Raw genomic sequence first — 25,077 nt, 5'->3', positions numbered from 1 at the left:
GTGAGTGTGTTGGTGAGTGTGTTGGTGAGTGTGTGAGTGTGTTGGTGAGTGTGTTGGTGAGTGTGGTGGTGAGTGTGGTGGTGAGTGTGTTGGTGAGTGTGTTGGTGAGTGTGTGAGTGTGTTGGTGAGTGTGTTGGTGAGTGTGTTGGTGAGTGCGTTGGTGAGTGTGGTGGTGAGTGTTTGTGGTGATGGTGAGCGTGTTGGTGTGTGTTTCTGGTGGTGGTAAGTGTGATGGTGAGTGTGTTGGTGAGTGTGTGTGTTGGTGAGTGTGGTGGTGAGTGTTTGTGGTGATGGTGAGTGTGTGTTGGTGAGTGTGGTGGTGAGTGTGTGTGTCTTGGTGAGTGTGTTGGTGAGCGTGTTGGTGTGTGTTTGTGGTGATGGTGAGTGTGTGTGTGTTGGTGAGTGGTGGTGAGTGTGGTGGTGAGTGTTCGTGGTGTTGGTGAGTGTGTTGGTGAGTGTGTTGGTGAGTGTATGAGTGTGTTGGTGAGTGTGTTGGTGAGTGTGGTGGTGAGTGTGTTGGTGAATGTGTTGGTGAGTGTGTGAGTGTGTTGGTGAGTGTGTTGGTGAGTGTGGTGGTGAGTGTTTGTGGTGATGGTGAGTGTGTGTGTGTTGGTGAGTGGTGGTGAGTGTGGTGGTGAGTGTTCGTGTTGTTGGTGAGTGTGTTGGTGAGTGTGTTGGTGAGTGTGTGAGTGTGTTGGTGAGTGTGTTGGTGAGTGTGGTGGTGAGTGTGGTGGTGAGTGTGTTGGTGAGTGTGTTGGTGAGTGTGTGAGTGTGTTGGTGAGTGTGTTGGTGAGTGTGGTGGTGAGTTTTTGTGGTGATGGTGAGTGTGTGTGTGTTGGTGAGTGGTGGTGAGTGTGGTGGTGAGTGTGTGAGTGTGTTGGTGAGTGTGTTGGTGAGTGTGGTGGTGAGTGTGTTGGTGAGTGTGTGAGTGTGATGGTGAGTGTGTTGGTGAGTGTTTTGGTGAGTGTGGTGGTGAGTGTGTTGGTGAGTGTGTTGGTGAGTGTGTGAGTGTGTTGGTGAGTGTGTTGGTGAGTGTGGTGGTGAGTGTGGTGGTGAGTGTGTTGGTGAGTGTTTTGGTGAGTGTGGTGGTGAGTGTGTTGGTGAGTGTGTGAGTGTGTTGGTGAGTGTGTTGGTGAGTGTGGTGGTGAGTGTGGTGGTGAGTGTGTTGGTGTGTGTGTTGGTGAGCGTTTTGGTGAGTGTGTTTCTGGTGGTGGTGAGTGTGGTGGTGAGTGTGTTGGTGAGCGTGTTGGTGTGTTTCTGGTGGTGGTGAGTGTGGTGGTGAGCGTGTTGGTGTGTGTGTTGGTGAGTGTTTGTATGTCTTGGTGAGTGTGTTGGTGAGTGTTTGTGGTGATGGTGAGCGTGTTGGTGAGTGTGATGGTGAGTGTGTTGGTGAGTGTTTGTGGTGGTGGTGAGTGTGTTGGTGAGTGTGTTGGTGAGTGTTTGTGGTGATGGTGAGTGTGTTGGTGAGCATGTTGGTGAGTGTTGTGGTGATGGTGAGTGTGTTGGTGGGTGTGTTGGTGAGTGTTTGTGGTGATGGTGAGTGTGTTGTTGAGCGTGTTGGTGAGTGTTGTGGTGATGGTGAGTGTGTTGGTGAGTGTGTTGGTGAGTGTGTTGGTGCGTGTTTGTGGTGGTGGTGAGTGTGTTGGTGAGTGTGTTGGTGAGTGTTTGTGGTGATGGTGAGTGTGTTGGTGAGCGTGTTGGTGAGTGTTGTGGTGATGGTGAGTGTGTTGGTGGGTGTGTTGGTGAGTGTTTGTGGTGATGGTGAGTGTGTTGTTGAGCGTGTTGGTGAGTGTTGTGGTGATGGTGAGTGTGTGGTGAGTGTGTTGTGTGGTGTGTGAGCGTGTTGGTGAGCGTGGTAGTGAGTGTGGTGGTGAGTGTTTGTGGTGGTGGTGAGTGAGTGTGTTGGTGAGTGTGTGAGTGTGTTGGTGAGTGTGTGAGTGTGTTGGTGAGTGTGTGTGTGTGTGTTGGTGAGTGTGTTGGTGAGTGTTGGTGAGTGTGGTTGTGAGTGTGATGGTGAGTGTGTTGGTGAGCGTGGTGGTGAGTGTGTTGGTGAGTGGTGTTGGTGAGTGTGTGAGTGTGTTGGTGAGTGTTTGTGTGTGTTGGTGAGTGTGTGTGTGTTGGTGAGTGTGTTGGTGTGTGTGTTGGTGAGTGTGTTGGTGAGTGTTGGTGAGTGTGGTGGTGAGTGTTTGTGGTGATGGTGAGCGTGTTGGTGAGTGTTTGTGGTGATGGTGAGGTGTTGGTGAGTGTGTTGGTGAGTGTTAGTGAGCGTGGTGGTGAGTGTTGGTGAGTGTGGTGGTGAGTGTGGTGGTGAGTGTGGTGGTGAGTGTGTTAGTGAGTGTGTTGGTGAGTGTGTGAGTGTGTTGGTGAGTGTGTTGGTGAGTGTGGTGGTGAGTGTTTGTGGTGATGGTGAGTGTGTGTGTGTTGGTGAGTGGTGGTGAGTGTGGTGGTGAGTGTTCGTGTTATTGGTGAGCGTGTTGGTGAGTGTGTTGGTGAGTGTGTGAGTGTGTTGGTGAGTGTGTTGGTGAGTGTGGTGGTGAGTGTGGTGGTGAGTGTGTTGGTGAGTGTGTTGGTGAGTGTGTGAGTGTGATGGTGAGTGTGTTGGTGAGTGTTTATTGGTGAGTGTGGTGGTGAGTGTGTTGGTGAGTGTGTTGGTGAGTGTGGTGGTGAGTGTGTTGGTGAGTGTTTTGGTGAGTGTGGTGGTGAGTGTGGTGGTGAGGTGTTGGTGAGTGTGGTGAGAGATGTGTGTGAGTGTGTTGGTGAGTGTGTTGGTGAGTGTGTTGGTGAGTGCGTTGGTGAGTGTGGTGGTGAGTGTTTGTGGTGATGGTGAGCGTGTTGGTGTGTGTTTCTGGTGGTGGTAAGTGTGATGGTGAGTGTGTTGGTGAGTGTGTGTGTTGGTGAGTGTGGTGGTGAGTGTTTGTGGTGATGGTGAGTGTGTGTGTGTGTTGGTGAGTGTGGTGGTGAGTGTGTGTGTCTTGGTGAGTGTGTTGGTGAGCGTGTTGGTGTGTGTTTGTGGTGATGGGTGGTGTGTGTGTGTGTGTGTTGGTGAGTGGTGGTGAATGTGGTGGTGAGTGGTTCGTGGTGTTGGGTGTGTTGGTGAGTGTGTTGGTGAGTGTATGAGTGTGTTGGTGAGTGTGTTGGTTAGTGTGTTGGTGAGTGTGGTGGTGAGTGTGTTGGTGAGTGTGTTGGTGAGTGTGTGAGTGTGTTGGTGAGTGTGTTGGTGAGTGTGGTGGTGAGTGTTTGGTAGTGATGGTGAGTGTGTTGGTGAGTGGTGGTGAGTGTGGTGGTGAGTGTTCGTGTTGTTGGTGAGTGTGTTGGTGAGTGTGTTGGTGAGTGTGTGAGTGTGTTGGTGAGTGTGTTGGTGAGTGTGGTGGTGAGTGTGGTGGTGAGTGTGTTGGTGAGTGTGTTGGTGAGTGTGTGAGTGTGTTGGTGAGTGTGTTGGTGAGTGTGTTGGTGAGTGCGTTGGTGAGTGTGGTGGTGAGTGTTTGTGGTGATGGTGAGCGTGTTGGTGTGTGTTTCTGGTGGTGGTAAGTGTGATGGTGAGTGTGTTGGTGAGTGTGTGTGTTGGTGAGTGTGGTGGTGAGTGTTTGTGGTGATGGTGAGTGTGTGTTGGTGAGTGTGGTGGTGAGTGTGTGTGTCTTGGTGAGTGTGTTGGTGAGCGTGTTGGTGTGTGTTGTGGTGATGGTGAGTGTGTGTGTGTTGGTGAGTGGTGGTGAGTGTGGTGGTGAGTGTTCGTGGTGTTGGTGAGTGTGTTGGTGAGTGTGTTGGTGAGTGTATGAGTGTGTTGGTGAGTGTGTTGGTGAGTGTGGTGGTGAGTGTGGTGGTGAGTGTGTTGGTGAGTGTGTTGGTGAGTGTGTGAGTGTGTTGGTGAGTGTGTTGGTGAGTGTGGTGGTGAGTGTTTGTGGTGATGGTGAGTGTGTGTGTGTTGGTGAGTGGTGGTGAGTGTGGTGGTGAGTGTTCGTGTTGTTGGTGAGTGTGTTGGTGAGTGTGTTGGTGAGTGTGTGAGTGTGTTGGTGAGTGTGTTGGTGAGTGTGGTGGTGAGTGTGGTGGTGAGTGTGTTGGTGAGTGTGTTGGTGAGTGTGTGAGTGTGTTGGTGAGTGTGTTGGTGAGTGTGGTGGTGAGTGTTTGTGGTGATGGTGAGTGTGTGTGTGTTGGTGAGTGGTGGTGAGTGTGGTGGTGAGTGTGTGAGTGTGTTGGTGAGTGTGTTGGTGAGTGTGGTGGTGAGTGTGGTGGTGAGTGTGTTGGTGAGTGTGTTGGTGAGTGTGTGAGTGTGATGGTGAGTGTGTTGGTGAGTGTTTTGGTGAGTGTGGTGGTGAGTGTGTTGGTGAGTGTGTTGGTGAGTGTGTGAGTGTGTTGGTGAGTGTGTTGGTGAGTGTGGTGGTGAGTGTGGTGGTGAGTGTGTTGGTGAGTGTGGTGGTGAGTGTGTTGGTGAGTGTGTGAGTGTGTTGGTGAGTGTGTTGGTGAGTGTGTTGGTGAGTGTGGTGGTGAGTGTTTGTGGTGATGGTGAGTGTGTGTGTGTTGGTGAGTGGTGGTGAGTGTGGTGGTGAGTGTTCGTGTTGTTGGTGAGTGTGTTGGTGAGTGTGTTGGTGAGTGTGTGAGTGTGTTGGTGAGTGTGTTGGTGAGTGTGGTGGTGAGTGTGTGGTGTGTGTGGTGAGTGTGTTGGTGAGTGTGTGAGTGTGTTGGTGAGTGTGTTGGTGAGTGTGTTGGTGAGTGCGTTGGTGAGTGTGGTGGTGAGTGTTTGTGGTGATGGTGAGCGTGTTGGTGTGTGTTTCTGGTGGTGGTAAGTGTGATGGTGAGTGTGTTGGTGAGTGTGTGTGTTGGTGAGTGTGGTGGTGAGTGTTTGTGGTGATGGTGAGTGTGTTGGTGAGTGTGGTGGTGAGTGTGTGTGTCTTGGTGAGTGTGTTGGTGAGCGTGTTGGTGTGTGTTTGTGGTGATGGTGAGTGTGTGTGTGTTGGTGAGTGGTGGTGAGTGTGGTGGTGAGTGTTCGTGGTGTTGGTGAGTGTGTTGGTGAGTGTGTTGGTGAGTGTATGAGTGTGTTGGTGAGTGTGTTGGTGAGTGTGGTGGTGAGTGTGTTGGTGAGTGTGTTGGTGAGTGTGTGAGTGTGTTGGTGAGTGTGTTGGTGAGTGTGGTGGTGAGTGTTTGTGGTGATGGTGAGTGTGTGTGTGTTGGTGAGTGGTGGTGAGTGTGGTGGTGAGTGTTCGTGTTGTTGGTGAGTGTGTTGGTGAGTGTGTTGGTGAGTGTGTGAGTGTGTTGGTGAGTGTGTTGGTGAGTGTGGTGGTGAGTGTGGTGGTGAGTGTGTTGGTGAGTGTGTTGGTGAGTGTGTGGAGTGTGTTGGTGAGTGTGTTGGTGAGTGTGGTGGTGAGTGTTTGTGGTGATGGTGAGTGTGTGTGTGTTGGGAGTGGGTGGTGAGTGTGGTGGTGAGTGTGGTGGTGAGTGTGTGAGTGTGTTGGTGAGTGTGTTGGTGAGTGGTGGTGAGTGTGGTGTGAGTGTGTTGGTGAGTGTGTGAGTGTGATGGTGAGTGTGTGGTGATGAGTGTTTTGGTGAGTGTGGTGGTGAGTGTGTTGGTAAGTGTGTTGGTCAGTGTGTGAGTGTGTTGGTGAGTGTGTTGGTGAGTGTGGTGGTGAGTGTGGTGGTGAGTGTGTTGGTGAGTGTTTTGGTGAGTGTGGTGGTGAGTGTGTTGGTGAGTGTGTGAGTGTGTTGGTGAGTGTGTTGGTGAGTGTGGTGGTGAGTGTGGTGGTGAGTGTGTTGGTGTGTGTGTTGGTGAGCGTTTTGGTGAGTGTGTTTCTGGTGGTGGTGAGTGTGGTGGTGAGTGTGTTGGTGAGCGTGTTGGTATGTTTCTGGTGGTGGTGAGTGTGGTGGTGAGCGTGTTGGTGTGTGTGTTGGTGAGTGTTTGTATGTCTTGGTGAGTGTGTTGGTGAGTGTTTGTGGTGATGGTGAGCGTGTTGGTGAGTGTGATGGTGAGTGTGTTGGTGAGTGTTTGTGGTGGTGGTGAGTGTGTTGGTGAGTGTGTTGGTGAGTGTTTGTGGTGATGGTGAGTGTGTTGGTGGGTGTGTTGGTGAGTGTTTGTGGTGATGGTGAGTGTGTTGTTGAGCGTGTTGGTGAGTGTTGTGGTGATGGTGAGTGTGTTGGTGAGTGTGTTGGTGAGTGTGTTGGTGAGTGTTTGTGGTGGTGGTGAGTGTGTTGGTGAGTGTGTTGGTGAGTGTTTGTGGTGATGGTGAGTGTGTTGGTGAGCGTGTTGGTGAGTGTTGTGGTGATGGTGAGTGTGTTGGTGGGTGTGTTGGTGAGTGTTTGTGGTGATGGTGAGTGTGTTGTTGAGCGTGTTGGTGAGTGTTGTGGTGATGGTGAGTGTGTTGGTGAGTGTGTTGGTGAGTGTGTGAGCGTGTTGGTGAGCGTGGTAGTGAGTGTGGTGGTGAGTGTATGTGGTGGTGGTGAGTGAGTGTGTTGGTGAGTGTGTGAGTGTGTTGGTGAGTGTGTGAGTGTGTTGGTGAGTGTGTGTGTGTGTGTTGGTGAGTGTGTTGGTGAGTGTTGGTGAGTGTGGTTGTGAGTGTGATGGTGAGTGTGTTGGTGAGCGTGGTGGTGAGTGTGTTGGTGAGTGTGTTGGTGAGTGTGTGAGTGTGTTGGTGAGTGTTTGTGTGTGTTGGTGAGTGTGTGTGTGTTGGTGAGTGTGTTGGTGTGTGTGTTGGTGAGTGTGTTGGTGAGTGTTGGTGAGTGTGGTGGTGTTTGTGGTGATGGTGAGCGTGTTGGTGAGTGTTTGTGGTGATGGTGAGCATGTTGGTGAGTGTGTTGGTGAGTGTGTGAGTGTGTTGGTGAGTGTGTGTGTGTGTTGGTGAGTGTGTTGGTGAGTGTGGTGGTGAGTGTGTGTGTTGGTGAGTGTTGGTGAGTGTGGTGGTGAGTGTTTTTGGTGATGGTGAGCGTGGTGGTGAGTGTTTGCGGTGATGGTGAGTGTGTTGGTGAGTGTGTTGGTGAGTGTTAGTGAGCGTGGTGGTGAGTGTTGGTGAGTGTGGTGGTGATTGTGTGAGTGTGTTGGTGAGTGTGTGTGTGTGTTGGTGAGTGTGTTGGTGAGTGTGGTGGTGAGTGTGTGAGTGTGTTGGTGTGTGTGTTGGTGAGTGTGTTGGTGAGTGTGTGTGTTGGTGAGTGTGTTGGTGAGTGTTGATGAGTGTCTGAGTGTGTTGGTGAGTGTTGGTGAGTGTGGTGTTGAGTGTTTGTGGTGATGGTGAGCAGGTCTTGCTTCGACGAGCTGCAGAGTGATCACGTGGTGCTGTGGCTGGTCCTCGATTATTTGTCGGACCTCATCTACCTGGGAGATACATTCGTGCGGTTCCGTACAGGTGAGCGGTATACTCACCACACGATACTCACCACACGATACTCACCACACGATACTCACCCAGTCACTCTCCACACGATACTCACCACACGATACTCACCACACGATACTCACCCAGTCACTCTCCACACGATACTCACCACACGATACTCACCCACTCACTCTCACACGATACTCACCACACGATACTCACCACACGATACTCACCACACGATACTCACCCACTCACTCTCCACACGATACTCACCACACGATACTCACCACACGATATTCACCACACGATACTCACCACACCATTACTCACCACACCATACTCACTACACGATACTCACCACACGATACTCACCACACGATACTCACCACACCATACTCACCACACGATACTCACCACACGATACTCACCACACGATACTCACCACACGATACTCAACACACGATACTCAACACACGATACTCACCACACGATACTCACCCAACACTCACCCACTCACTCACCCAGTCACCCACTCACTCACCCACTCACTCACTCATTCACTCACCCACTCACCCACCCACCCATCCACTCACTCACTCACTCACCCACCCACCCACTCACCCACTCACCCACCCACCCACCCACCCATTCACCCACTCACCCACCCACCCATCCACTCACTCACTCACTCACCCACTCACTCACTCACTCACCCACTCACTCACCGAATCACCCACTCACTCACTCACCCACTCACTCACTCACCCACTCACTCACCAACTCACTCACCACACGATACTCACCACACGATACTCACCACACGATACTCACCACACGATACTCACCCAACACTCACCCACCCACCCACTCACTCACCCACTTACCCACTCACTCACTCACCCACTCACTCCCCACTTACTCATCCACTCACTCACTCACCCACTCACTCACCCACTCACCCACTCACTCATTCACCACACGATACTCACCACACGATACTCACCCAACACTCACCCACTCACGCATTCACCCACCCACTCACTCACTCACCCACTTATCCTCCCACTGACTCACCTGCTCACTCACCCATTCACACATTCACAAACTCACTCAACCTTCCACCCACCCACTCACCCATCCACTCACCCACTCACTCACCCACTCATTCACTCACCCACTCACTCACTCACCCACCCGCCCATCCACTCACTCACTCACCCACCCACCCACCCACTCACCCACCCACCCACCCATTCACCCACTCACCCACCCATCCACTCACTCTCTCAATCACCCACTCACTCACTCACCCACCCACTTACTCACTCACTCACTCACCCACTCACTCACTCACCCACTCACTCACTCACTCACCCACTCACTCACTCACTCACCCACTCACTCACTCACCACACGATGCTCACCCAACACTCACTCACTCACACACTCACTCACTCACCACACGATACTCACCATACGATACTTACCCAACACTCACCCACCCACTCACTCACTCACCCACTCACTCACCCACTCACTCACTCACTCACCCACTCACCCACTCACCCACTCACCCACTCACCCACACACTCACCCAGTCACTCACTCACCCACTCACCCACTCACTCACCCACTCACCCACTCACCCACTCACTCACCCACTCACCCACTCACTCACCCACCCACCCACTCATTCACCCACTCACCCACTCACTCACTCACTCACCCACTCACTCACCACACGATACTCACCACACGATACTCACCCACTCACCCATCCACTCACTCACTCACTCACCCCCCCACTAACCCCCCCACCAACCCCCCCACCCCCCCACCAACCCCCCCACCCCCCCACCAACCCCCCCACCAGGCTTCCTAGAGCAAGGCCTTCTCGTGCGAGACTCCGTGAAGCTACGCGCGCGCTACACACGCACGCTCCAGTTCAAGCTCGACGTGCTGTCGCTCCTCCCCACCCACCCACTAACCCCCCCACCAACCCCCCCACTAACCCCCCCACTACCCCCCCACCCACTCACCCACTCACTGATTCACTCAGCCACCCCCTCACCCACTCACTCAGTCACTCATTCACCCACCCACTCGCTCACTCACCCACTCACTGATTCACTCATTCACTCACTCACCCATTCACTCACTCTCTCACCTACCCCCACCAACCCCTCCACCCCACCACCGTCCCCCCACCCCCCCACTAACCCCCCCACCCACTCACTCACTCACCCACTCACTCACTGATTCACTCAGTCATCCACTCACCCACTCACTCAGTCACTCTTTCACCCACCCACTCGCTCGCTCACTCGCTCACTGATTCACTCAGCCACCCGCTCATTCGCTCTCTCACCTATCCCCCCACCTACCCCCCCACCAAACCCTCCACCAACCCCCCCCACTAACCCCCCCACCCCCCCACCAACCCCCCACCAGGCTTCCTAGAGCAAGGCCTGCTGGTGCGAGACTCCGTGAAGCTACGTGCGCGCTACACACGCACGCTCCAGTTCAAGCTCGACGTGCTGTCGCTCCTCCCCACCCACCCACCAACCCTCCACTAACCCCTCAACCCACTGACTCACTCACTCACCCATTCATTCACTCACTCACCCACTCACTCACCCACTTACTCACTGATTCACTCAGCCACCCACTCATTCACTCACCCACTCACTCACTCACCCACTGATTCACTCAGCCACCCACTCACCCACTCACTGATTCACTCAGCCACCCACTGATTCACTCAGCCACCCACTCACCCACTCACTCATCCACCCACTCACTCTCTCAGCCACCCCCCCACCAACCCCCCCACCCCCCCACTAACCCCCCACTCACTCACCCCCCCACCTACCCCCCCACCAACCCCCCCACCAGGCTTCCTAGAGCAAGGCCTTCTGGTGCGAGACTCCGTGAAGCTACGTGCGCGCTACACACGCACGCTCCAGTTCAAGCTCGACGTGCTGTCGCTCCTCCCCACCCACCCACCAACCCCCCACTAACCCCCCCACCCACTCACTCACTCACCCCCTCACTGATTCACTCAGCCACCCACTCACCCACTCACTGACTCACTCAGCCACCCACTCACCCACTCACTCATTCACTCAGCCACCCACTCATTCACTCACCCACTCACTCACTCACCCACTGATTCACTCAGCCACCCACTCACTCACTCACTCATCCACCCACTCACTCTCTCAGCCACCCCCCCACCCCCCCACTAACCCCCCACTCACTCACCCCCCCACCTACCCCCCCACCAACCCCCCCACCAGGCTTCCTAGAGCAAGGCCTTCTCGTGCGAGACTCTGTGAAGCTACGCGTGCGCTACACGCGCACCCTCCAGTTCAAGCTCGACGTGCTGTCGCTCCTCCCCACCCACCCACTAACCCCCCCACCAACCCCCCCACTAACCCCCCCACTACCCCCCCACCCACTCACCCACTCACCCACTCACTGATTCACTCAGCCACTCATTCATTCACTCACCCACTCACTCATTCACTCAGCCACCCACTCATTCACTCTCTCACCTACCCCCCCACCTACCCCCCACCTACCCCCCACCTACCCCCCCACCAACCCCCCCACCAGGCTTCCTAGAGCAAGGCCTTCTCGTGCGAGACTCTGTGAAGCTACGCGTGCGCTACACGCGCACCCTCCAGTTCAAGCTCGACGTGCTGTCGCTCCTCCCCACCCACCAACCCTCCACTAACCCCCCCACTCACTCACTCACCCACTCACTGATTCACTCAGCCACCCACTCACCCACTCACTGATTCACTCAGCCACCCACTCACCCACTCACTCATTCACTCAGCCACCCACTCATTCACTCACCCACTCACTCACTCACCCACTGATTCACTCAGCCACCCACTCACTCACTCACTCATCCACCCACTCACTCTCTCAGCCACCCCCCCACCCCCCCACTAACCCCCCACTCACTCACCCCCCCACCTACCCCCCCACCAACCCCCCCACCAGGCTTCCTAGAGCAAGGCCTGCTGGTGCGAGACTCCGTGAAGCTACGTGTGCGCTACACACGCACGCTCCAGTTCAAGCTCGACGTGCTGTCGCTCCTCCCGACGGACGCCGCCTACCTCGCCCTGGGCCTGAGCCACCCGGAGGTGCGCCTCAACCGCCTGCTGCGATTCGCGCGCATGTTCGAGTTCTTCGACCGCACGGAGACGCGGACGGGCTACCCGAACGTCTTCCGCATCGCGAACCTGGTGCTCTACATCGTGGTGATCATCCACTGGAACGCGTGCGTGTACTTCGCCATCTCGAGGGCCGTGGGGTTCGGCTCCGACACCTGGGTCTACCCGAACGCGTCCGACCCCGAGAACGGGCGCCTCGCCCGCAAGTACATCTACAGCCTCTACTGGTCGACGCTGACGCTGACGACCATCGGCGAGACCCCTCCGCCCGTGCGGGACGCCGAGTACGCTTTCGTGGTGGTCGACTTCCTCGTCGGAGTGCTCATCTTCGCCACGATCGTGGGAAACGTGGGCGCCATGATCTCCAACATGAACGCGTCGCGAGCTGACTTTCAGGTGGGGTGGGTGGGGGGGGGGTGGGGTGGGGTGGGGGGATGTGGGGGGGTGGTGTTAACACTCACACACACACTCGTTCACTCGTTCACTCATTCACTCACTCATTCACTCAATCACTCAGTCACTCACTCATTCACTCACTCACTCAGTCAGTCACTCACTCACCCACTCACCCACTCACTCACCCACTCACCCACTCACTCACCCACTCACCCACTCACTCACTCACTCACCCACTCACTCACTCACCCACTCACTCACTCACTCACCCACTCACTTACTCACCCACACACTCATTCACTCACTCACTCACCCACTCACTCACTCACTCACCCACTCACTCACTCACTCACCCACTCACTCACTCACTCACCCACACACTCATTCACTCACTCAGTCACCCACTCCTTCACTCACCCACTCACTCACCCACCTACTCATTCACTCACCCACTCACTCATTCACTCAGTCACTCAGTCACTCACTCGCTCACTGATTCACTCAGCCACCCACTCACCCACCCACCCACTCATTCACTCACCCACTCACTCACTCACTCACCCACTCACTCACCCACCCACCCACCCACTCACTCATTCACTCACTCACCCACCCACTCACTCACTCACCCACCCACTCACTCACCCACTCACTCACTCACCCACCCACCCACCCACTCACTCACTCACCCACTCACTCACCCACTCACTCATTCACTCACTCACTCACTCAGTCACTCACCCACTCACTCACCCACTCACTCACTAACTCACCCACTCACTCACACACTCACCAACCCCCCCACCAACCCCCCCCACTCACCCCCCACCACCACCCCCCCACTAACCCCCCCCCCCCACTAACACCCCCCCACCACCAGGCGAGGGTTGACGCCGTGAAGCAGTACATGCAGCTGCGTGGCGTCACAAAGGAGCTGGAGGCACACGTCATCACCCCCCCCCCCCACTAACCCCCCCCACCACCACCCCCCCCACTAACACCCCCCCACTAACACCCCCCCACCACCAGGCGAGGGTTGACGCCGTGAAGCAGTACATGCAGCTGCGTGGCGTCACAAAGGAGCTGGAGGCACGCGTCATCACCCCCCCCCACTAACACCCCCCCACCACCACCCCCCCACTAACACCCCCCCACTAACACCCCCCCACCACCAGGCGAGGGTTGACGCCGTGAAGCAGTACATGCAGCTGCGTGGCGTCACAAAGGAGCTGGAGGCACGCGTCATCACCCCCCCCCCCCCCCACTAACACCCCCCCACCACCACCCCCCCACTAACACCCCCCCACTAACACCCCCCCACCACCAGGCGAGGGTTGACGCCGTGAAGCAGTACATGCAGCTGCGTGGCGTCACAAAGGAGCTGGAGGCACGCGTCATCAAGTGGTTCGACTACCTGTGGAGTAACAAGAAGGCCGTGGAGGAGCGAGAGGTGCTCAGGAACCTCCCAGACAAGCTCAGGGCGGAGATCGCCATCAACGTGCACCTCGACACGCTCAAGAAGGTGGGGGGTGGTGGGGGGGTGGGGGGGTGGTGGGGGGTGGTGGTGGGAGTGGTGGTGGGGGAGTGGTGGTGGGCGGAGTGGTGGTGGGGGAGTGGTGGGGGGGGAGTGGAGCGCGCGTTCGTTCATTCACACGCTCACTCACTCACTCACCCACCCACTCACTTACCCACTCACTCACCCACCCACTCACCCACTCGCTCACTCACTCACTCACACACTCACTCACACACTCACTCACACACTCACTCACTCACACACTCACTCACCCACCCACCCACTCACTCACCCACTCACTCACCCACTCACCAACTCACCCACCCACTCACTCACCCACCAACTCACCCACCCACTCACCCACCCACTCACCCACTCACTCACCCACACACTCACCCACACACTCACTCGCTCACTCACTCACCCACTCACCCACCCACTCACCCACACACCCACCCACACACACACTCACACGTCACTCCATCTCTTCTCTAGCCCCGTGCCGCGCCCGTTTAGCCCCCTCGATCCGGCCGAACAAAAGCTGTTTCGGCACGCGGTGGCCGGGCACGCGGTGGCCGGGCACGTGGTGGCCGGGCACGTGGTGGCCGGGCACGCCGTGGCCGGGCACGCCGTGGCCGGGCACGCCGTGGCCGGGCACGCCGTGGCCGGGCACGCCGTGGCCGGGCACGTGGTGGCCGGGCATGCCGTGGCCGGGCACGCCGTGGCCGGGCACGCGGTGGCCGGGCACGCCGTGGCCGGGCATGCCGGCTACGTGACCCAGCCATCGCAGCCTTGCCCGCCCGGAGGAGCTCACCGAATTAGGTGAAATTAGCTAACTAGCTAAACTAGTTCACCAGTTGGGTAGCTTGTGTTCACGTGACACCAACCCTCTACGTATTGAAACTAGTTAGCAAACTGGTTAACTTAACTAGTGAACTTACCGTCACGTTTTGTTCACGTGACGCACTTTAACTTCGTTAGGCGTGGTGGTAGTGGTGGTGGTGGTGGAGTTAGCGACACGTTAATATGTTTATATCGATGAAAGGAACTCAGATCATGATGATGATGATGATATTCATATTCTTAGTTCTTTCGGTAAAGTCACCACGTTGAAGGGAAACAATAAAATAATAAAATATATAGAAAACAATTTAATTTACCTCACGCAACTTTTATTCTTAGCTCTTTCGGTAAAGTCACGTTGAAGGGAAACAATAAAATAATAAAATATATATGAAACAATTTTATTTACCTCACGCAACTTATATTCTTAGCTCTTTCGGCAAAGTCACGTTGAAGGGAAACAATAAAATAGTAAAATATATAAAACAATTTTATTTACCTCACGCAACTTATAATCTTAGCTCTTTCGGTAAAGTCACGTTGAAGGGAAACAATAAAATAATAAAATATATATAAAACAATTTTATTTACCTCACGCAACTTATATTCTTAGCTCTTTCGGTAAAGTCACGTTGAAGGGAAACAATAAAATAATAAAATATATATAAAACAATTTTATTTACCTCACGCAACTTATATTCTTAGCTCTTTCGGTAAAGTCACGTTGAAGGGAAACAATAAAATAATAAAATATAAAACAATTTTATTTACCTCATGCAACTTATATTCTTAGCTCTTTCGGTAAAGTCACGTTGAAGGGAAACAATAATATAGTAAAATACATATAAAACAATTTTATTTACCTCACGCAACTTTTATTCTTAGCTCTTTCGGTAAAGTCACCACGTTGAAGGGAAACAGTAAAATAATAAAATATATATAACAATTTTATTTACCTCACGCAACTTATATTCTTAGCTCTTTCGGTAGTCACCACGTTGAAGGGAAACAATAAAATAATAAAATATATATAAAAACAATTTTATTTACCTCACGCAACTTATGCTTAGCTCTTTCGGTAAAGTCACGTTGAAGGGAAACAGTAAAATAATAATATATATAAAACAATTTTATTTACCTCACGCAACTTATATACTTAGCTCCTTCGGTAAAGTCACGTTGAAGGGAAACAATAAAATAATAAAATATAAAACAATTTTATTTACCTCACGCAACTTATATTCTTAGCTCTTTCGGTAAAGTCACGTTGAAAGGAAACAGTAAAATAATAAAATATATATAAAACAATTTTATTTACCTCACGCAACTTATATCTTAGCTCTTTCGGTAAAGTCACGTTGAAGGGAAACAATAAAATAATAATATATATAAAACAATTTTATTTACCTCACGTAACTTATATTCTTAGCTCCTTTCGGTAAAGTCACGTTGAAGGGAAACAATAAAATAATAAAATATATATAAAACAATTTTATTTACCTTACGCAACTTTTATTCTTAGCTCTTTCGGTAAAGTCACGTTGAAGGGAAACAATAAAATAATAAAATATATATAAAACAATTTTATTTACCTCACGCAACTTTTATTCTTAGCTCTTTCGGTAAAGTCACGTTGAAGGGAAACAATAAAATAATAAAATATATATAAAACAATTTTAATTACCTCACGCAACTTTTATTCTTAGCTCTTTCGGTAAAGTCACGTTGAAGGGAAACAATAACATAATAAAATATATAAAACAATTTTATTTACCTCACACAACTTATATTCTTATCTCTTTCGGTAAAGTCACGTTGAAGGGAAACAATAAAATAAAATATATATAAAACAATTTTATTTACCTCACGCAACTTTTATTCTTACCTTTTTCGGTAAAGTCACCACGTTGAAGGGAAACAATAACATAATAAAATATATATAAAACAATTTTATTTACCTCACGCAACTTTTATTCTTAGCTCTTTCGGTAAAGTCACCACGTTGAAGGGAAACAATAAAATAATAAAATATATAAAACAATTTTATTTACCTCACGCAACTTTTATTCTTAGCTTCTTTCGGCAAGGTCACGTTGAAGGGAAACAATAAAATAATAAAATATATATAAAACTATTTTATTTACCTTACGCAACTTTTATTCTTAGCTCTTTCGGTAAAGTCACGTTGAAGGGAAACAATAAAATAATAAAATATATAAAACAATTTTATTTACCTCACACAACTTATATTCTTAGCTCTTTCGGTAAAGTCACCACGTTGAAGGGAAACAATAAAATAATAAAATATATAAAACAATTTTATTTACCTCACGCAAATTATATTCTTAGCTCTTTCGGTAAAGTCACGTTGAAGGGAAACAATAACATAATAAAATATATAAAACAATTTTATTTACCTCACGCAACTTTTATTCTTAGCTCTTTCGGTAAAGTCACCACGTTGAAGGGAAACAATAAAATAATAAAATATATATAAAACTATTTTATTTACCTCACGCAACTTTTATTCTTAGCTCTTTCGGTAAAGTCACGTTGAAGGGAAACAATAAAATAATAAAATATATAAAACAATTTTATTTACCTCACGCAACTTATATTCTTAGCTCTTTCGGTAAAGTCACCACGTTGAAGGGAAACAATAAAATAATAAAATATATAAAACAATTTTATTTACCTCACGCAACTTATATTCTTAGCTCTTTCGGTAAAGTCACGTTGAAGGGAAACAATAACATAATAAAATATATAAAACAATTTTATTTACCTCACGCAACTTTTATTCTTAGCTCTTTCGGTAAAGTCACCACGTTGAAGGGAAACAATAAAATAATAAAATATATAAAACAATTTTATTTACCTCACGCAACTTTTATTCTTAGCTCTTTCGGTAAAGTCACCACGTTGAAGGGAAACAATAAAATAATAAAATATATATAAAACAATTTTATTTACCTCACGCAACTTATATTCTAAGCTCTTTCGGTAAAGTCACCACGTTGAAGGGAAACAATAAAATAATAAAATATATAAAACAATTTTATTTACCTTACGCAACTTATATTCTTAGCTCTTTCGGTAAAGTCACCACGTTGAAGGGAAACAATAAAATAATAAAATATATAAAACAATTTTATTTACCTCACGCAACTTTTATTCTTAGCTCTTTCGGTAAAATCACGTTGAAGGGAAGCAATAACATAATAAAATATATAAAACAATTTTATTTACCTTACGCAACTTATATTCTTAGCTCTTTCGGTAAAGTCACCACGTTGAAGGGAAACAATAAAATAATAAAATATATATAAAACAATTTTATTTACCTCACACAACTTTTATTCTTAGCTCTTTCGGTAAAGTCACCACGTTGAAGGGAAACAATAAAATAATAAAATATATAAAAAAACAATTTTATTTACCTCACGCAACTTATATTCTTAGCTCTTTCGGCAAAGTCACGTTGAAGGGAAACAATAAAATAATAAAATATATATAAAACAATTTTATTTATCTCACGCAACTTATATACTTAGCTCCTTTCGGTAAAGTCACGTTGAAGGGAAACAATAAAATAATAAAATATAAAACAATTTTATTTACCTCACGCAACTCATAATCTTAGCTCTTTCGGTAAAGTCACCACGTTGAAGGGAAACAATAAAATAATAAAATATATATAAAACAATTTTATTTACCTCACGCAACTTTTATTCTTAGCTCTTTCGGTAAAGTCACCACGTTGAAGGGAAACAATAAAATGATAAAATATATATAAAACAATTTTATTTACCTCACGCAACTTATAATCTTAGCTCTTTCGGTAAAGTCACGTTGAAGGGAAACAATAAAATAATAAAATATAAAACAATTTTATTTACCTCACGCAACTTATATTCTTAGCTCTTTCGGTAAAGTCACCACGTTGAAGGGAAACAATAACATAATAAAATATATATAAAACAATTTTATTTACCTCACGCAACTTATAATCTTAGCTTTTTCGGCAAAGTCACGTTGAAGGGAAACAATAAAATAATAAAATATATATAAAACAATTTTATTTACCTCACGCAACTTATAATCTTAGCTCTTTCGGCAAAGTCACGTTGAAGGGAAAAAATAAAATAATAAAATATATCTAAAACAATTTTATTTACCTCACGCAACTTATATTCTTAGCTCTTTCGGTAAAATCACGTTGAAGGGAAGCAATAACATAATAAAATATATAAAACAATTTTATTTACCTTACGCAACTTATATTCTTAGCTCTTTCGGTAAAGTCACCACGTTGAAGGGAAACAATAAAATAATAAAATATATATAAAACAATTTTATTTACCTCACGCAACTTTTATTCTTAGCTCTTTCGGTAAAGTCACCACGTTGAAGGGAAACAATAAAATAATAAAATATATATAAAACAATTTTATTTACCTCACGCAACTTATAATCTTAGCTCTTTCGGTAAAGTCACGTTGAAGGGAAACAATAAAACAATAAAAAATATATAAAACAATTTTATTTACCTCACGCAACTTATATTCTTAGCTCTTTCGGTAAAGTCACCACGTTGAAGGGAAACAATAACATAATAAAATATATATAAAACAATTTTATTTACCTCACGCAACTTATAATCTTAGCTTTTTCGGCAAAGTCACGTTGAAGGGAAACAATAAAATAATAAAATATATATAACAATTTTATTTACCTCACGCAACTTATAATCTTAGCTCTTTCGGTAAAGTCATGTTGAAGGGAAACAATAAAATAATAAAATATATAAAACTATTTTATTTACCTCAGGCAACTTTTATTCTTAGCTCTTTCGGTAAAGTCACCACGTTGAAGGGAAACAATAAAATAATAAAATATATAAAACAATTTTATTTACCTCACGCAACTTATATTCTTAGCTCTTTCGGTAAAGTCACGTTGAAGGGAAACAATAACTAAATAAAATATATATGAAACAATTTTATTTACCTCACGCAACTTTTATTCTTAGCTCTTTCGGTAAAGTCACGTTGAAGGGAAACAATAAAATAATAAAATATAAAACAATTTTATTTACCTCACGCAACTTTTATTCTTAGCTCTTTCGGTAAAGTCACCACGTTGAAGGGAAACAATAAAATAATAAAATATATATAAAACAATTTTATTTACCTCACGCAACTTATATTCTTAGCTCTTTCGGTAAAGTCACCACGTTGAAGGGAAACAATAAAATAATAAAATATATATAAAACAATTTTATTTACCTCACGCAACTTATATTCTTAGCTCTTTCGGTAAAGTCACCACGTTGAAGGGAAACAATAAAATAATAAAATATATATAAAACAATTTTATTTACCTCACGCAACTTATATTCTTAGCTCTTTCGGCAAAGTCACCACGTTGAAGGGAAACAATAAAATAATAAAATATATATAAAACAATTTTATTTACCTCACGCAACTTTTATTCTTAGCTCTTTCGGTAAAGTCACCACGTTGAAGGGAAACAATAAAATAATAAAATATATATAAAACAATACAAATTCTCACGACGTTTCGACCATAACACAAACGGTCATCATCAGGTGTGTCGGTTTGCATTAATTTTTTTAAAAAACGGTGTGTTTATTTATTTATAAAAACCGTCAGCGCCACGCGCAGCGATTTGACAGTTTGTTTAGAAGGACGAGTCCATCTATGTTCTGAAAGGAGGGGGGAGACGAAAAATTAATGTATGCTGTATGAAAGCCACCGTAAGCGTGAACAATCAATTAAGACCTTAAATGGTTTATCAAATCTTTCCAATGATTGCTAAGCCAGAATCCATCTTCTCGGTTGAAATTGTCTCTGTGCTTGTATATGGTGGATAGCCTCATGGACGAATCTCTCATGGTAGCCGTAAGCGTGAACAATCAATGAAGACCCCAAATGGTTTATCAAATCCTTCCAATGATTGCTAAGCCAGAATCTATCTTCTCGGTTGAAATTGTCTCTGTGTTTGTATATGGTGGATAGCCTCATGGACGAATCTCTCATGGTAACCGTAAGCGTGAACGATCAATGAAGACCCCGAAATAGTTTATCAAATCCTTCCAATGATTGCTAAGCCAGAATCCATCTTCTCGGTTGAAATTGTCTCTGTGCTTGTATATGGTGGATAGCCTCATGAACGAATCTCTCATGGTAACCGTAAGCGTGAACAATCAATGAAGACCCCAAATGGTTTATCAAATCCTTCCAATGATTGCTAAGCCAGAATCCATCTTCTCGGTTGAAATTGTCTCTGTGTTTGTATATGGTGGATAGCCTCATGGACGAATCTCTCATGGTAACCGTAAGCGTGAACGATCAATGAAGACCCCGAAATAGTTCATCAAATCCTTCCAATGATTGCTAAGCCAGAATCCATCTTCTCGGTTCAAATTGTCTCTGTGCTTGTATATGGTGGATAGCCTCATGAACGAATCTCTCATGGTAACCATAAGCGTGAACAATCAATGAAGACCCCAAATGGTTTATCAAATCCTTCCAATGATTGCTAAGCCAGAATCCATCTTCTCGGTTGAAATTGTCTCTGTGCTTGTATATGGTGGATAGCCTCATGAACGAATCTCTCATGGTAGCCAGATGGCTTACAACGAACCTCTGTCTTGGAAAATGATGATGATGATGCCTATATTTATGATGAATCTCTCTCTCTCTCCTCTCTCTCTCTCTCTCCCATGTGAAGGTTCGAATCTTCGCCGATTGTGAGGCTGGCCTCCTGGTGGAGTTGGTGCTGAAGCTTAGGCCCGTGGTGTACAGCCCTGGGGACTACATATGTCGCAAAGGAGATATTGGGAGAGAGATGTACATCATTAAGGTGGGTGGGTGGGTGAGTGGGTGTGTGAGTGGGTTGGTGGGTGAGTGGGTGAGTGGGTGGGTGAGTGAGTGGGTGAGTGGGTGGGTGGGTGAGTGGGTGGGTGGGTGAGTGGGTGGGTGAGTGGGTGAGTGAGTGGGTGAGAGGGTGAGTGGGTGGGTGGGTGAGTGGGTGGGTGAGTGAGTAGGTGAGTGGGTGAGTGGGTGAGTGGGTGGGTGAGAGGGTGAGTGGGTGAGTGAGTGAGTGGGTGAGTGAGTGAGTGAGTGGGTGAGTGAGTGAGTGGGTGAGTGGGTGGGTGAGTGGGTGAGTGAGTGACTGAGTGTGTAAGTGAGTGAGTGTGTGAGTGTGTGAGTGAGTGACTGAGTGAGTCATTTGCTGAGTGAGTAGTGACTGAGTGAGTGACTGAGTGAGTGAGTGTGTGAGCGAGTGGCTGAGTGAGTGAGTGACTGAGTGAGTGACTGAGTGAGTGTGTGAGTGACTGAGTGAGTGTGTGAGTGAGTGTGTGAGTGAGTGTGTGAGTGAGTGACTGAGTGAGTGTGTGAGTGAGTGTGTGAGTGAGTGACTGAGTGAGTGTGTGAGTGAGTGAGTGACTGAGTGAGTGACTGAGTGACTGAGTGAGCCGGCGTACGGCGGCCCCTGACATCCACCCCGCTCACCCCTCTCGCTCACCCCTCACCACCACCCCCCCCCCCTAACACCCCCAGGAGGGCAAGCTTGCGGTGGTGGCCGACGACGGCGTCACGCAGTTCGTGGTGCTCAGCGACGGCGCCTACTTCGGCGAGATCAGCATCCTGAACATCCGCGGCAGCCGCTCGGGCAACCGGCGCACGGCCAACATCCGCAGCGTCGGCTACTCGGACCTCTTCTGCCTCTCCAAGGACGACCTCGTGCAGGCGCTTACCGAGTACCCCGACGCCAAGGCCATGCTGGAGGAGAAGGGCCGGCAGATCCTCGCTCGCGACAACCTCATCGACGAGGAGGACGAGGCCGGCGGTGCCGCTGGTGCCGGCGGGGCGGAGGCGAGGCCCCTCGGCGTGGAGGAGCGAGTGGGCCGGGTGGACGCCGCGGTAGAGACGCTCCGCACGCGCTTCGCCCGCCTGCTGGCCGAGTACAGCGCGGGCCAGCGGAGGCTGAAGCAACGGATCACTCGGCTGGAGGAGAGGGCGCGGACGGCGCAAGCGGTGCCGCTGGGGCACGGGGACAGCGCCGGGGAGGGCAGCGGCGAGGAGGAGGAGGAGGGCGGCGGTGGTGGCGGTGGTGGTGGTGGTGCAGGTGGTGGTGGTGGTGGTGGTGAGAAGTGATGGTGGTGGTGGTGGAGGTGGTGGTGGTGGTGGTTGGGGTGGTGGTGAGAAGTAATGGTGGTGGAGGTGGTGGAGGTGGTGGGGGTGGAGGTGGGGGTGGTGGTGGTGGTGGTGAGAAGTGATGGTGAAGTGATGGTGGTGGTGAGAAGTAATGGTGGTGAAGTAATGGTGGTGGTGGTTGGGGTGGTGGTGGAGGTGGTGGTGGTGGTGGTGGTGGAGGGGGTGGTGGTGAGAAGTGATGGTGGTGGAGGTGATGAGAAGTGATGATGGTGGTGGAGGTGGTGTACGTCGAGTAGATGGTGGAGATGATGGAGATGGTGGTGGTGGTGAGAAGTGATGGTGCTGGTGGTGGAGGTGGTAGTGGTGGTGGTGGTGGAGGTGGTGGTGGTGGTGGAGGTGGTGGTGGTGGAGGGGGTGGTGGTGGTGGAGGTGGTAGTGGTGGTGGTGGTGGAGGTGGTGGTGGTGGAGGTGGTGGTGGTGAGAAGTAATGGTGGTGGTGGTGGTGGAGGCGGTGGTGGTGGTGGTGGAGGTGGTGGTGGTGGAGGGGGTGGTGGTGGAGGTGGTGGAGGTGGAGGGGGTGGAGGTGGTGGTGGTGAGAAGTAATGGTGGTGGTGGTGGAGGTGGTGGTGGTGGCGGTGGTGGTGGTGGAGGTGGTGGTGGTGAGAAGTAATGGTGGTGGAGGTGGTGGTGGTGGAGGTGGTGAGAAGTAATGGTGGTGGTGGAGGTGGTGGTGGTGGAGGCGGTGGTGGTGGAGGTGGTGGAGGGAGTGGTGGTGGTGGTGGTGGAGGTGGTGGAGGTGGTGGAGGTGGAGGGGGTGGATGTGGTGGTGGTGAGAAGTGATGGTGGTGGAGGTGGTGGTGGTGGTGGAGGTGGTGGAGGTGGTGGAGGTAGTGGTGGTGGTGGTGCTGGTGGAGGTGGTGAGAAGTGATGGAGATGGTGGTGGTGGTGGTGGTGGTAGTGAGAAGTGATGGTGGTGGTGGTGGAGGTGGTAGTGGTGGTGGTGGTGGTGGAGGTGGACGTGGTGGTGGTGGTGGAGGGGGTGGTGGTGAGAAGTGATGATGGTGGTGGAGGTGGTGTACGTCGAGTAGATCGTGGAGATGATGGAGATGGTGGTGGTGAAGAGAAGTGATGGTGCTGGTGGTGGAGGTGGTAGTGGTGGTGGTGGAGGTGGTAGTGGTGGAGGTGGTGGTGGTGAGAAGTAATGGTGGTGGTGGAGGTGGTGGTGGTGGAGGCGGTGGTGGTGGTGGTGGTGGTGGTGGAGGGGGTGGTGGTGGTGGAGGTGGTGGAGGTGGAGGGGGTGGAGGTGGTGGTGGTGAGAAGTAATGGTGGTGGTGGTGGAGGTGGTGGTGGTGGCGGTGGTGGTGGTGGAGGTGGTGGTGGTGGTGAGAAGTAATGGTGATGGAGGTGGTGGTGGTGGAGGTGGTGAGAAGTAATGGTGGTGGTGGAGGTGGTGGTGGTGGAGGCAGTGGTGGTGGAGGTGGTGGAGGGAGTGGTGGTGGTGGAGGTGGTGGAGGTGGTGGAGGTGGAGGGGGTGGATGTGGTGGTGGTGAGAAGTGATGGTGGTGGTGGTGGTGGTGGAGGTGGTGGAGGTAGTGGTGGTGGTGGTGCTGGTGGTGAAAAGTGATGGAGATGGTGGTGGTGGTGGTAGTGAGAAGTGATGGTGGTGGAGGTGGTAGTGGTGGTGGTGGTGGAAGTGGTGGTGGAGGAGGTGGTGAGAAGTGATGGTGCTGGTGGTGGAGGTGGTAGTGGTGGTGGTGGTAGTGGTGGTGGTAGGGGTGGTGGTGGTGGAGGTGGTGGTGGAGATGGTGGTGGAGGTGGAAGACCTGGTGGTGGTGGTGTTGGTGGTAGGGGTGGAGGTGGTGGCGGTGGTGGACGTGGTGGTGGAGGTGGTGGTGGAGGTGGTGGAGATGGTGGAGATGGTGGTGTAGGTGGAAGATGTGGTGGTGGTGGAGGTGACGATGATGATAGTGGTGGAGGTGTTGGTGGTAGGGGTGGAGGTGGTGGCGGTGGTGGACGTGGTGGTGGAAGTGGTGGTGTTGGTGATGGTGGAGGTGGTGTAGATGGTGGAGATGGTGGAGGTGTTGGAGGTCGTGGTGGTGGTGAAAAGTGATGGTAGTGGTGGTGGAGGTGGTAGTGGTGGTGGTGGAAGTGGTGGTGGTGGAGGTGGTGAGAAGTGATGTTGCTTGTGGTGGAGGTGGTAGTGGTGGTGGTGGTAGTGGTGGTGGTAGGGGTGGTGGTAGAGGTGGTGGTGGTAGAGGTGGTGGTGGAGATGGTGGTGGAGGTGGAAGACGTGGTGGTGGTGGAGGTGATGATGATGATAGTGGTGGAGGTGTTGGACGTGGTGGTGGTGGTGGAGATGGTGGAGATGGTGGTGGAGGTGGAAGACGTGGTGGTGGTGGAGGTGACGATGATGATAGTGGTGGAGGTGTGGGTGTTAGGGGTGGAGGTGGTGGCGGTGGTGGACGTGGTGGTGGAAGTGGTGGTGTTGGTGGTTGTGGAGGTGGTGGAGATGGTGGAGATGGTGGAGGTGTTGGAGGTGGTGGTGGTGGAGATGGTGGACGTGGTGACGGAGATGGTGGAGGTGATGGAGGTGGCGGTGGTGGAGGTGGTGGAGGTGGCGGTGGTGGCGGTGGTGGAGGTGGTGGAGGTGG

At 50.0% G+C, this 25,077-nt stretch overlaps 1 protein-coding gene across 1 annotated transcript in view; it reads left to right on the top strand.

Moving 5' to 3' along the window:
- The window catches only part of LOC116958330 (cyclic nucleotide-gated channel alpha-3-like), a 76,793-nt gene extending 54,367 nt beyond the window's left edge, over positions 1–22,426 (top strand). Inside the window, exons 8-12 of the mRNA XM_076058546.1 lie at positions 7,219–7,325; positions 11,313–11,881; positions 13,209–13,403; positions 20,997–21,128; positions 21,830–22,426. Coding sequence (XP_075914661.1) covers positions 7,219–7,325; positions 11,313–11,881; positions 13,209–13,403; positions 20,997–21,128; positions 21,830–22,426 — 1,600 coding nt within the window. The remainder of the gene's footprint in view (positions 1–7,218; positions 7,326–11,312; positions 11,882–13,208; positions 13,404–20,996; positions 21,129–21,829) is intronic.
- The last annotated feature ends 2,651 nt before the right edge of the window (positions 22,427–25,077 follow it).

The sequence above is a fragment of the Petromyzon marinus genome, assembly GCF_048934315.1.
Source record: "Petromyzon marinus isolate PM22_M1 ecotype Great Lakes invasive population chromosome 76 unlocalized genomic scaffold, UKy_Petmar_22M1.pri1.0 chr76_unloc.2, whole genome shotgun sequence".
Taxonomy (NCBI): Eukaryota; Metazoa; Chordata; class Hyperoartia; order Petromyzontiformes; family Petromyzontidae; genus Petromyzon; species Petromyzon marinus.
This window is presented reverse-complemented; position numbering and strand designations above follow the sequence as displayed.